The sequence below is a fragment of the Dermacentor albipictus genome, chromosome 6 (assembly GCF_038994185.2).
Source record: "Dermacentor albipictus isolate Rhodes 1998 colony chromosome 6, USDA_Dalb.pri_finalv2, whole genome shotgun sequence".
Classification (NCBI taxonomy): domain Eukaryota; kingdom Metazoa; phylum Arthropoda; class Arachnida; order Ixodida; family Ixodidae; genus Dermacentor; species Dermacentor albipictus.
In genome coordinates this window covers 26,095,629-26,110,065 of record NC_091826.1, presented here as the reverse complement: position 1 = coordinate 26,110,065, position 14,437 = coordinate 26,095,629, and the positions used below count along the sequence as shown (strand labels likewise).

The following is a 14,437-nucleotide window of genomic DNA, read 5'->3' as shown; positions in this document are numbered from 1 at the left end:
TAAGGACGCTGGACGATCGTATTCATTAGATTTTGCCTTAATCACGCCTTGAAGAAGCTGCGACCTTTTTCTTCGCACCATAAAATGCTAATTACGTTAAAGAAATTGGAGACTCTTGGAAACTATGGTGTATTGAACCCTCATATTCTTTATCAGGCAGCTTTGTGCGTCCGACAGGTGCAGAAAGACCAGTTCTTTCCATCCCTACGAGGTTTGAATTCTTAAGGAAAGAAAGAGAAAACTGTCGCGGAGGTTTTCTACGAAGTTTTCGGTCAAAATTTTGCAGAACAAGCCTTCAGAGTAGCGACCTTCAAATCATTCGAATAAAGGCCATGATCTATGTATATGAAATAAAGAAGCCACAGTTTCGCCCGAAAGGAGAACATCGATTGCGATCGCAAGAAGAAGTATTTTAATGACTGGAAAATGTAGAGAGGTCGGCCGAATAATGGAGCATCATCCGGCCGACCTATCGCAAATTAGTACATAGCTATACGAAGTAAGAGTAAGTTTTATTGACCTTATAAACTTGGAAACATTCGCTTACTAACTCAATTAACAAGCATGGCGTCAGTGCGCGCAAGCAAACATGGACAAATCAGACTCGATGAGCGCGGACACTCGCTGTCAAAACACTGGTGGGAGCAAGTGCGGCAGCGGCAGCGAGCGAAGTGACCTTCGTGCTGCCTATCGCTTCGACGCAAGAGCGACGGCAACACAGCGCGCACATACGTATCTGCAGATGCCTTTCAAGATAACGGCGCGCGCGTGTCCGCGCACTGCCATGCAAAGTGCGCACTCGGCGGAATTGAAGACGCCCCCCCCCCCCCCTGCCTCCCACGCTGCCTCCCCGCTTTCTTCCATATACGGCGCGCCAGATTCAGCAGCGATCGCCAGTTCCCCTTGCGGCCGGTTTCGAAATGCGCAGTTGCGCTGCCGATGCACAACGCCCTCCCCCCCCTCTTCCTCCTTCCCATCCCCCCCGCGGCCTTTTGCGCGACGGAAGACGGCGCGTATGCTCCCTGCTTTCTTCCTGCGCGCGCGCCAGATTGAGCCGCAATCGTCGGCTGCCCTGGCGTGCTTCTTTCTTTTTTGCAAGTGCAAGTGCTTTATTTTTCTTTACATAATCATGGTTATACAGATATCCGGACCGATAGCCAGGGAAGGCTAGTTTGCGGTCCAGTGACAAATTACAAAAGACAGGTCAGGCGCAGTTTCGAACAGCACAGTATTCCGGAACATGTGATGAGTTATACAGACAACAAACATTTTGAAAATACTCGTACATAATGAAAGTAAGTTAGAGATTCTGGTTATCAAGAAAAAAGAATTTGCTACATTGCTTGAAATTACGTGCGGTTTTAACTTCTAGGGGCAAAATATTCCAGATTTTTGCACCAATGAATTCAGTTAACCTTTCACCGTATACATTGTAACAATTTGGCAAGTTGAAACGCAGTCAATCGCACATGCAGTAAACGACGCGCGGCGCGGCGACCTTATACAGAACGTCACGGTGACGGCGACGGCAAAAGTGTGCGTGGAGTTTCATATAATTGCTATCGCAATGAAAATACATATTTTTCATAACGGCGCGCGGTCTTCATGACATACTGGTCACCTGGAAAGGCAACTCACGAGTTCGCAACGCGGCTGATGTCACTTACTCGGCGTCGTCTTCAAAGAAAACAGGGTGACGTTATTTCCTGATATTCGCGATATCTCGGGGAAGGAGCTGTTACTGCTCACAGGTGCACCAACTGCAACGAAGCAGCATTTCTTCTCCAAGTCATTTGCGTGAAACACGTGTATTGCAGAACGTGACATGCCTTTTCTATTCTCTTTTATTCCCCTTACCCCTTTCCCCCAGCACAGAGTAGCCAGCCAGTCTGAGCACTGGCTAACCTCCTTGTCTCTCCGTCTACTTCTCCTCCTCCTCCTCCTCACAGACATTTAAATATATATGATTATTGCGGTAGCTTTTTTTGTAGTTTCTGCTACTTTCGACCACGTCTGCTGAATTTGGCCTCCCTTGTACGCTGCGTCAGGGCAGTATATACTTTCTCCAATCAGCTTGCTTACTTGCTGGATAATCGAAGCGTCTTTTCAAATCTAAGCACCGCGTAGAATTCACTTTACTAGTTTGCCTCATCTCTTCTTTTTCTTTTCCGAGAGCGAACAAAGGAAAACCAGTACTAGAAGGTCAAGGGGCATACGTAAGCACTAAATAAAGAGGTCCGGATCCAATATTCTTTCGCGAGCGTCGTGTACGAAACAGTCCGCACTGTGGCCTGGCCATCGGCGAAACAATTCGACCCGTTCCCGAGACGACCGTATTAGATGCACCTCTGCAGCCTCGCCCCACATCGGCTTACGAAGGCAGGAGCGGAGTGCGGTTCCGAACGGGCGAGATTGCTTCTCGTTCACGCCTGAGCTGCTCTCGCAGGGACATGTGCGGCTTCGGCTTCCAGCCCAGTGCGCTGTTGCCACGGGAGAGGGCACTCGCTGCTCCTGTTGTTGTTTATCAACTGCGTCGCAAATGGAACGGGAGTTGCCTGTTATTCACTCTTGGCCGCCTTTCGCGCGACAAGGACCCGTCTCTGGCCAAAGTGTCTTCTTTACGCCGCGCCAAACTTGGGGTGGGCTGGGAGAAGAAGAAGCCCGTTCGTTCCGTGATAACATTTCTTTTTTTTTTGTCGTACCTCTCGACAGTGCTGTTGCCAGACATCGGGCAGTGTCTAGCCCATTCTCGATCGGCTGGCCGACCGTGCGATTTCGAGAACAGTTCGTACAGTTCCAGATTGTCTTTCAAGGGAAGTTCCTGCGCCATCTCTTCTTCAACGTTTGCGTCACCTTCTTGACAGAGGTGGCGCAAACCTGAGAGTGAAGACTGGCCGGGAACCACGGTTCGGTGGCCCCGTTCTTCAAGTGTCTCCTCTTCCACGCGCCTATATTGTGCACAGTCACTGGCGTGAACGATATTAACAACTTGGGAAGCAAGTTGGTGAACGGCGAGAGCTCCGATGTATTCGCAAGTAACTTATGCTTTGTTGCTGCTCACTTTTTTTCCCGATAGGGCGCGATGTTTCCCTTCGCCGGTCTAAGCCATGCTCCCTGTAACATGACTAGATCAACGTCGGATAACTGCTCCTCTCTGAAGCGTTCCCCCTTTGCTGGAACCATTGATATAGACGCGAGTACTGCCCAAGCGTATTCGCCTTTAAATATCGACAGCTTGTAAGTTATGGCATTCAATTCGCTGATCCCGAAACAATGCTACAACTGTAGTCACCATCAAGTTGTTCTTTCTTTAGGCGTGTACAAGTTCGAACCGACAAGCTGATTGCGTCAGGTTGCTAACGTCACCGACCCTGCCTTCCACTTTCCTCAAAGGGCAACCTGGCTCTCGAGTGGCAATAGCTGGCGCCATATTTGCTATGTTCGAAACAATCCCAGTTGCTTCTTTGTCTCGGGTCAGTGGGTGTTCACGGGGCGCTGGAATTGTCGCGCATTCATTCATTTTTACTTGACAATGTGTACTTCAACACCGTCGGCTCTGTATGCTATATTAAGCGACAACTGTTCCCTCAGGCACCCCAAAAAGCTTGGCTTGTTGGAGACATCTTTCACTGCGGTAACTGTTGCCAGCAGGCACATCCGTCACGCTCTCTATAATCGTGCGCTTGGCTTTGCATAAATTTCGTCTTATGTGAATAACACGTTTATCCACGTGTCGGCGCCAGCGCACTGATGCGCCTTTTGGCGTTACTGAGTTTTAAAAGTTTTAGGCCACATATTTGTTAGGGAGCCGTCTGAATTAGGAGCGACTTCGTAGTAGTCACTCACTTCAGTACGATACCTGTTCTTTAGCTGTAGTTTATTAGAGGGTCGTTGTCGTTATTTGTGCGAAGCCATGGAGCAGAGGGGAAGATAACAATCGGGCGCCACCGGCAGTGTTAACTTCGGCGCAATGCACAAACAGCTCTCTATTAACTACCAACTTATGGAATTCACACGCAAGAATTCCGATAAATTAGTTGAACATTACCGGTATCGACTTATGCCTTGACTTACAGGGCCACTGTCTGTTATCCACGAACGACAGCGACTATATGCTCCAAGTCTGACACGAGTAGACCGGAGCATTGAACACACACAAATTGACGAAATACTAGAATAGGGAAGAGAAAGGGGGGAAAACTGAAAAAAAATAACAAGAAGAAGAGAAGTAGGTCTCATAATTGCATGCAATAAAATGGCAACAACGACCATACATAGCCACAGTAAGCCTTTACGAATCCCCCAGAAATGAAAGACGCACGCGCCATGACACGCTCTACCGCTGCGCGGTGCCAGTAGTGCTTCAAATTATTTTTTATTAGATTACCATGCAAAACGCGTCATCTACAGGTGCACCTTGCTGTCCTTAACTCGCCATGTTGTGCTTCAGAAGATTCCTCCTGTTGCTGGCGTCCTCCCACTTCCACTTATTCCGTTTCCGCACACACTCTAAACTCTCACCTAAACTGTCAGTGCCCTGTCGGAGATGTAGCTTTCATCGGGCCCCAGTTCGGGGTCATGCCCACGTTAATCTTTACTCTTCAATCCTGGCTTCTATGTCCCAGACCTTGACCATCCCTGGAACTCGGTCTTTCTTCGCGCACTTCTAAATTTCCTTCTATCTTCTACTATGATTGCCCTCACACGCTTGGCTGAAGGAGAAAATTTATCTTTCGGCGTTCTTTCTGCTGGCAAGAATAAATAAGGAGATGTTTGCGGCAAGAGATAGGACGGGCTGTACCTTTTCACGTAACAAACATATAAATATATTACAAGCAAGACATCACAAAAGCAAAAGAAACGCAGTGGGATTTGCGATGGATCTTCAAAGCACTAAATGTAATGAGAGAAAAATTTATGCACGTACTTGACTACTGCAAAACGAGAATGTGTACATACATACATACATACATACATACATACATACATACATACATACATACATACATACATACATACATACATACATACATACATACATACATACATACATACATACATACATACATACATACATACATACATACATACATACATACATACATACATACATACATACATACATACATACATACATACATACATACATACATACATACATACATACATACATACATACATACATACATACATACATACATACATACATACATACATACATACATACATACATCTTATTCCACTTGTCCAATAAAGGATCAGTTGCCCCCCACACTAATGGTGGGGCTATGACTACTGATAAAAATAGGCATTATGTGTTTGTTTCTCAAACTTCCATTGGAGCAGTGATATATTCAATTTCTCGCTATGGCACAGACACGCTTGCCATCGGCGCAGACACTACCTGTCAGCTCTGCCGTTCCGAAGCTTTGGTAGCCGCCGAGATTTTCCGACGCGGGAATGAACGACCCGGAACTGATGCTCCCGAAACTGCGGGAAAGACGCCGTGGCCCAAAACTTCAGCTATGATAGGCACATCTAGTACCTCACACGTCTGCACAGAGAAGCGAATATCTTGCGCCAATCTCGGGGAAAAAAAACATTTTTTTTGTTTACTGCTCTCCTCGTAGGGTTTATATCCGTGCTAGCAGTCCCCCCTAACTCCTCTGTCCCGCGGGATCTGTCAACCATTTTTTGGTCGCGAACGTACTGCTCACCTTTCGGCTCTGGCTTGCAACACCCGTGCTGCAGCATTTCTCTATTTGACCATGCCGTGCGGACCCTTTTTTACGACCCCTCTAGTGTAGATGAAACTCCTCTCTCTCTCTCTCTCTCTCTCTCGCGTGCTACTGGAGCTCATAAATTGAAAGTGCTCCGAGGCAACCAACGGCGACAACAATGGCGCACTTCGTGGCAGTAGTAAAAAAGGGGCTGGCTCAGTTCTCGCTCCTGGCTCACTTTTGCTCTCGCCTGCACCAGTAAACAGCGTGCCTATACCGTGGTCCAAACACGCCGATTCAAGGTCAAACCGCCGAGGGAAAGCTCAAGTGAGGGCGTCGTCTCTCCACGACGCCATGTACGATTGCTTACTCTAACAGTGTAGACATGGCGTGACTGCAACAGCGTGAAGGACACGTAATATAGGAAGTACAATACGCGGTGGCGGTGAACTGCACATATTTCTTTTATTTCCCGTGAACAGTTGAAGATAGGACTGTAAGGAGAAAGGAAACATGAATGTTAATGTTAGCTCTGTGTAGTAACTTGGGTACTGCTGCTATAGCAAAGCGGTCACACTTTCCAGTCGGTGTGGGGCTCGTTTATGCCAGAAAAAAAAAAAGAATGTAAAGTGGGACACGGTTTCAGGGCCGATGCCACCTCGAAGAACCCGCTTCACCTCGCAGTGAGGTCATAGAGTTTTGACAGGATCTACGCGTGTTTTGACAATATTTTATTGGTAAAGGAGCGCTACACGAGATTCCGTAGGAACCAGGGCACTCAACATAGCAAGTTTTGGGAGCGTACCAAATATAATAAGAAGAAGAAAAAAGAAAAGAAACACTAAAGTTTCTGAACTCACAGTAACCTACTACAGCGCTAATGTTCCTGCTCGCAATTCGTAAAAGCCGAAGTCTGGCTTTTGCTTAAAAAAGTATAAAGACACTTTTTTCTCATCACGCGAGTGCATAGAAATTGTATCAGTCTAATCATCCTATTTAGTGCAGTTCTTCATTTTTCCTTTAACGTATTAGCTCCATCGAACTGACCAAAACCAGTACTTGACATTAGAAGAAAATGCGACAAGACGGTGCTATACGAAATGCGCTCCTGGATAGCGCGGAAGCAGGATATCCCAAAGCGAAGCCATCTTCGCGAACTCTTTAGAACCTACCTGACCAAGGTCAGGTGTCGCTGCTGCGGCTGCGCCACACAATCGTTTATGCAACAGACAGCACTCACCTAGGGAATCTGTTTGTATGTAGTCTAATCCACATAATGTGCCATAGATGTGCCGTTTTCCAACTCTGTTATCGGCGTGGAATCGCGCAGTGGCGCGGAGAATCGTACCTAAGTATCCTCACTGCAGCAGGTGTGCGCTTTCAAGCGCAAAAACGCCTTACATAAAGGCGGAGCTCTTTTTCGTCTTCATTCCCGGGTTCTTGACGTCTTGCCAGGCGGATGCATAAATAGCTATCCTGGAAAACGCGCAACGCAGAAGGTGAACATTTTTAGAGCATTTAAGTAACCGCTTCGCGAAAGCTCCGCTTTGCACAGATCCCAACGCATGCATCGGGCCTGCATAATTTTTCTTGCGTCAAAAGCGGCTCATTCTCTGAAGATCGTCTCAAGCAGACAACACGGCACGCTTTGTAATTTTTTTTACTATCATGAAATAACAGTGCATTTTATCTTAATCAATCATTGTTGTGTTATGCAGTGTGTATTATGCAGTTACATCTCATTTGCATATCATCATCATCATCATCATCATCATCATAATCATCGTCGTCGTCATCGTCATCATCATCATCATCATCGTCGTCGTCGTCGTCTTCTTCTTCATCATCATCATCGATATATCTATGATAATGATGGCATACAGATGAAGAAGAAAGGCATAATAAAGTCCCACAGTGTATATAGAGTTCGCCTGCCGCCTCCATATGGGCATACGCGTAAGACCCACATTCAGAGGGATTTCAAAAGCAAACATGTTTCAGTAGCCACGCATGACAGGCAACAAAGAAACGTGGGGAAAAAAAACCTGCCTACGCACTGGCAACTACTATAAAGGTTCAGACTCTGTAAAGACGTCAGACCGGATGCACTGGTTGTATAAGCGCTGAACAGACAGGGAAAACAGCTACAAAACAAGTTGAAAAAGGTCGTACCTGCAAAGTCTCTGACGCACGTGTAGCGATGCGTTGACGGTGGTGGAGTTATTAATGTTTCAGGGGCTCGGTCGTTCACAATGAGGCTGGCGGCACGCTTTCTTTCTGTTTTTTTTTTCGTGACAGAGTCACGCTAACTAATGAAAAGGCGAACATGTTAACCTTTCTCAGCAGCAGAGAAATAGCAACATCCCCCAGCCCCACACCCGAGACAACAACCCATAAACAAAAGCACACGGCACTTACCTCTGACTCAACAGACTCGACCCTCTCCTGGACAGTAACCAACGTGGTTAGGCTGGTAGAGGCAGGAGAAACTCTGGCGCTGAAGACAGCAAGCAGAGAACGCAGTGGGACAATGGAGGAGGGGGAAGAGGGGGCGTAAGGCGAAGGAGAAAGACGTCCTTTCGAGCCACTACATATGCGAAAGGCCCACGAAATCCGAGCGAACGGAAATACGCCAATGGTAAGCATCGAACGCGAACACGTCGAACGGACAAAAAAAAAAAATCACAGCAAACGCAGGTGCTCGGGTGCTGTGCTGTCGGAGCACCTGCCGGCGGCTGCATTATCGCAGGAAAAAACAAAAAAGAAAACTGTTTCTGAAGTGAGCGGCCCCCGAAATAGGTGCCGTCGTGCGATACGCGAAGTAAATAAGGACGAAGAAAATGAAAAACGCTGCTTGCGAGACGCTTGTGTTCTCGGGGGGAAAAGATGGAGAGACAAGAATCGAGAGCTCCGGTGACGCCGTAGGAAACGATATAAGAAAGCCCGCTCTTTTTTTTTTTTTTCGGGGCCCCCAAAGTTTATTGTGCGGCCTGGTCCTCGCGTCGACGCAAACAACGCGGCGCAAACGGCGTTTTCTTTTTTTTTTCCTTTTAATTTTTTTATAATTTTTTTTGTTTACCGGCATCTTCAGGCTTTCGCTCGGTTTGCGGCGCTCGCCGCTCGTTTCTAAACACAATAGCCTGGGACGACGAGTCCAGGACGTGAGACGTTTGTTGCTGACGGCGCCCTTGATACATTTTTGCGTTGCCTCGCAATCTCCTCACTATACATCTATCCTTTGTTGTTTGTTTGTTTCTTTGTTTGTTCTGTTCGTGCGACGTGAGGTGAAAGCCAGAAATGCAGGGGCCGCCGGCCACGAAAATGGTCGACGAATGAAGAGATGAAAGGTGCCGAGTTAGAAAGGAAAGAAAAAAAAAAGAAAGAGAGAGAAACCCCGAGACTTGTGCACGGAGGAGGTGATACTGGCTGTTCAGGTTTAGCCGAAAGCTCGAAGCCTCGCGATCGAGATCCGAACCATGCCGAACCTTGCAGCAGCATTGTTTCGACAGTAACACGGGAACCAAAAAAAAGACAAGAAAACAGAACTTTGCGGTAATTTTGCTTTAATTGAGCTTGATATTACACAATCTCATAGTGCCTTCAAGATTGTATTGTACATAAGAGTCACAAGGCACCTAGAAAAGCTTCACGCTGTTTCTCAGCATGGTTGCTCATTCACTGATAAGTTAGTTTTTCATCCCGTGATAAGAACAAACAGTAACAAAAGTAAGACTGACCTACAATTTTTAATGCGAAATCATTAAAAATGTTACGCGAAAATTCGTCGGCATGATCGAAAGAGGTATAACGAAAATGGCCGACAACGCAAAGAGTAATAAACAAAAACGTCGAAGAATGCTCGAATTGGCGTTAACTTTCTCCAGGAGGTTTCGGTGAACACAGTAAACAAACGGCCTCGAAAAGAAAATTTGGTAAATTTCGCTCTGGGTGGGAATCAAATCCGGGCCTCCGGGTTGCCAGACGAGCACGCTTTCCCGACGACATTTTGGCTCCATGGTTCTGGTTGAGTAAAGGTGTGCCTAACACGTACGTCATTGCATACCTCACGTCGCAGCCATCTGGCTGACTAAAGGCGTGGCCTAGTGCGTGCGTCATTAGGCACGTGACGGCGCAGCCAATGGAGAGGAGGTGGCGCCACGTCATGAACGTACAACATGAGCGCGTTGCTGGCGTTCCGAGGTCTACAAACGGTGCAGTGCTTTCGCATTCGCACACGTAAGCAGCCTTGAGCGTCTCTGCCGAATCTTTGATCACGTGACAGTGTTAGTTGGTGCGGGGTGTTCTTTAAGAACTACATATAGAAAATGCAGCTCAGAAACCTTCCTTATTCATATGACAATGCCGGTGAAAGAAGTGAATTGCTGAAGTGTGAGTATTCGGATAAGTCAGTTCGATGCCTACTGCTGGGGGCGGAAACATAGCACAGCGCATCACCGGCAGCACAGAAAGCGACGCATAAGATGACCTAATAGTCAAGAAGCCAACTAATTTCAAATTTCTCGAGTAAGCGATATATGAAGGCTGTGACAAAAGAAAGTTTGCCAGACGAATAGATCGGGGATAAAACGAGTTCGATGATTAATTCATAGCTTATGTCGGATGACGAGGACCTCGAAGCAAAAACAAAAAGAGAAAAAGAAAACTGCCGCTCAAGATGGCGCTGCTATCAATGCTTTCTGTAAGCAAAAATATCTATATAAAGCTGTCTAACATTCAATATATTCTGGTGTCACAGATTGTTACGCTAAAACGGATATAGAAGGTAAGTTGTTATGTGCCCCCTTGCCTTCCTATCTCCCAACCATGCCTTGAGCCATTTGTTTTAAACATATTCTCCTTCTACCATCATATACAGTAACCATAAAGCATATAGTTAAGAAGTTTCACGTTAGAAGAACTGTAAATGTCCTGGGCTGTCTCAGCTGTAGCTCAGTAGAGTAGGCACTTATGAGGAAACTTGGCACGTAATGAGATATCAGCTGCATTGATGAAAAGGTAACCTAAATTACTCCTCTTGGCACAATAAAGCAGAATGAGCTGAATAAGTTGTGGCAAAACATAACCGGGGAAGGTTTCAAAGTCAAGTACCTCGGGGAGGAACGGGTAGGCGATGATATGAATTGAAAGTATACGTTATCACGAAAAACACAGCCCATATAAGTGAAACATAACTGAATTGAAACAAGAATGAAGCGGAGTATTTCTGGCACGCTGGGGGCAACAGAGCTTTCCATCACTTGTTTTCTGTCAGCAAGAAATGAAAATACAACGTCAGATCTGCGCATAAACAACGTAAAAGTTGCGAAAGCAATATGATTGCTTTGGAAGCGTTCAAGCTCCTGATCGCCGAATTTTCTCTCTGTTTACTGGTTGTTTTCATGCTCCTGGCACGTGTTTAGGACGCTAACGGGGTTATCTTTTGCAGCTGAATATACAAAAATAATAAATGTAAAAACAGCAGTATTTCCCTACTTTTGCACCGAGCTCGTCAGGTTTTAGGCTTCGTTGCCTCTGATAGGCTTCGGCTATGTCGTAGGCTCGCTTTATCGACAATGGAAATTTCGTTACGTTTTAGTGCACACATCTCTCTCGCACGCAAATATATATATATATATATATATATATATATATATATATATATATATATATATATATATATATATATATGCAATGAAAGCATATATATTCCTCGTTCTATGGGCCAGAACCGCGATCTGATTATGAGGCACGGTGTAGTAGTGGACTCCGGAATAAATTCGACCACCTGGGGTTCTGGAACGTGCACCTATATTTAGGCACAGGAACGTTTGACACATTTCGCCCACGCCTAAAATGCGACCTACACGGCCGGGTATCAAGCCCGCCAGCTCGTACTTAGCAGCGCACCAATATATACACACACACACACACATATATATATATATATATATATATATATATATATATATATATATATATATATATATATATATATATATATATATGCGCAGGAAAGAGACGACGAACTTCAAGACTTCGCTTAATTAACGTTTTCGGCTGGTGGACCAGCCTTCGTCCGAGCCACTGTACTCTGACGAAGGCTGGTCCACCAGCCGAAAACGTAAAGTAAAAGAAGTCTTCCAAGACGTTCGTCGTCTCTTTCCTGCGTATGTTACTTCGGGTCATGCGTGCTGAACTTCGAAGAAAACCCCTATATATATATATATATATATATATATATATATATATATATATATATATATATATATAGTATGGGAACCTGCAACGCGCCCTCGAACTACCCTTGTCACATGTCACTGTACTGTACTCTGAGTCACTGTCCATGGGCTACCTGTCCATGGAGCCGCAGGGAGGCGCGGCAGGCAGCTGCACCACCATGCGGCCGGTGAGCCACGCCACCTGTTCCTCTCCGACGGTGGTGCACGCAGGCTTCCCCACCGCAGTTCTGTCCGTGCCTCCGTCCGAGTACCTGGACATGGCTCCGCTGTCTTCGTCGCTACCCAAGTCTGTTGGAGAGAGCTGCACTGACTTTAGCGGCAGCTGGTGCTCGGCTCATAGCCATCAAGATGTGCCAAGTTCTTCTTCTCCACTTTCAGCTAGCCTAGAGGGTTTTCATTTGGACAAGGTCAAGTCCTACTTTTCTCCATCAGAAGATGATTCCGAAGCATTCATCAAGCCTGTGCGGGCCTACTCCATCGGCAGTAGGCAGCAGGTCAAGAAGACCTCCTTCGCAGGCCACCTAGAGCAATCTCGTGTCCGCGCGTATTCAGTGGGAAGCCAGGTAGCTCCAACTGCAATGCGGCGTCGCATGAAGAAAGACACCGACACCGACGTGAATGCCATGCAGCGATTGGAGGGTCAGAAGTCGTCCAGTGTGCCGACTCTGCAAGAGGACGCCTCCCACCAGGCACCGCGGGCACTCAACTACAACGAGGACCTCATGGAGATCAACTACGACCGCAGTGACCTCGGTCAGGGCAGTAGCACCATCTCCATGACGGAAAAGAGCAGCGCCCTGCCTCCCACCAGCACAAAACAGTCCGAAGGGTCCGAGGCCGTCAGAAAGCTAAGCACTGCTAGCACTCCAAGCACCACCAAGACGTTTGACGACTACATGCTGACGACTGGCTCAGAGTCCAGTGCCGGTGTGGGCAGTAGCGGCTACCAGCACCCACTCACTAGTCCCACTAGTACGGACCAACCAGAGAGGAAGGTGAGCATCTCTTCTAGCAGCAGGCAGCGGAAAGAAGACCTGGGTAAACAAAACCATCCTGGTGGTCGGAGCAGCAGCTACACTGGTATTGTACGAAGGAGCTCTACCACACAGCAGGCCCTCAGGGAGGACAATGCCGTGCCTGTGACCAGTCTGCCACCATCAAATGGTGTGAACCAGTCTAAGACTGATAACGACTACGTGGCTACGGAGATGATCAAGAAGGGTGTGGCATTTCTCAGCACATCAAACGGTACGGTTTCCAAGGGAAAGTCTGGTTTGTCTTACCACGTGGGAGTGCCTACGGTGACGACCGCGTCGCTGCGTCCTGCTTCACCCGAGAGCCAGCAGCTGGGAGAATACGTCAACCTGGACCTGAGCAAGACCATGAAGTGGACACAGCCCGTGAAAATGCCAGTGTCCAGCGGGGACAGAACACCGACGACATCCAGTGCCAACGGATCCTCTTCGTGGAGCAGCGGCCCAAAGCTGCCAGCCGAGAGCTCCGGCAGCTTTGCCAGGGCAGCGCCACTTGCTGTTGCAGAGTCATCGTACGTGTTATGTGTCTGTGGCTACATGTGCTCAAGCGAGACAGGAGACATTGCGCACTTTTTGTGGTCCTGCCAGCAATTCCAAGATGAAAGAGACACTCTCCTGAAGAATCTGCAAAGCAAGAACCTTCCGCATGCGCGCCTGCACCACCTTATATTTCCCGCGGGATCAGTTATAGCCCGAAAAGAAACTTCACGTATCCTCATCGAGTTCTTAAGAGAGACTGGTTTGATGGACACATGGTGAAACCCTTCAGCGGTATTGTGCGCGACGCTCGGGCGGAGCAATTGCCGGCCTTGTTCGCCAGGCTAAACCCGCCTGTTGCTACAATTCACCACCACCACCACCACCACCACATCATCGTACGTGCAGCTACGAGGTCTCGCAGACCCATCTGTCAGTGCGGCACCCCAGCAGGTGCCGCCCGAGGCCAACTACGAGAACATTTCTCTTAAAGGAGGCGCCGCCGAGGCGCCCGCTGAACGAGTGCTCAATTACGCGTCGCTGGATCTTGCGCCACCCAGCGGTGAAGATGGAGCGCCAGGTGCCGTACAGCGCTGTCCACGTGCCGCTGCCAGCACCCCGTGGACCCGGACGCCGAGGAAGGGCCCACTTTTTAACGCGATAGCGTTAAGGAGCTCGTGTCGCAGAAAAGCCGGTGTCGTCGGCGTCGGGTGTCGGCGTCGGCGGCGTTGACCGTGAGCGGTAAATCACGGCAGGAGCTTCATAAATAAAAAGCAACTTCCAAGATTGGCCCGGTGGGAATCGAACCCGGGTCTCCGGAGTGTGAGACGGAGACGCTACCACTCAGCCACGAGTTCGATGCTTCCAAGCGGTGCAAACGCGCCTCTAGTGAATGCGGTGTTGCCTTTGAAACGAGCCGTGGAAAGTTATACTGCGGTGTATATCGGTAATTATGAACATGTAACGT

General features: G+C 47.7%; 2 protein-coding genes across 7 annotated transcripts in view; both read left to right on the top strand.

The window, feature by feature from the left end:
- The window catches only part of bma (SCY1-like protein bma), a 550,265-nt gene that overhangs the window by 346,364 nt on the left and 189,464 nt on the right, over positions 1-14,437 (top strand). The window lies entirely within an intron of this gene.
- The window catches only part of LOC139061404 (uncharacterized), a 36,416-nt gene continuing 34,042 nt past the window's right edge, over positions 12,064-14,437 (top strand). Inside the window, exons 1-2 of the mRNA XM_070541399.1 lie at positions 12,064-13,665; positions 13,837-14,090. Of these exons, the coding sequence (XP_070397500.1) occupies positions 12,064-13,665; positions 13,837-14,090 (1,856 nt within the window). The remainder of the gene's footprint in view (positions 13,666-13,836; positions 14,091-14,437) is intronic.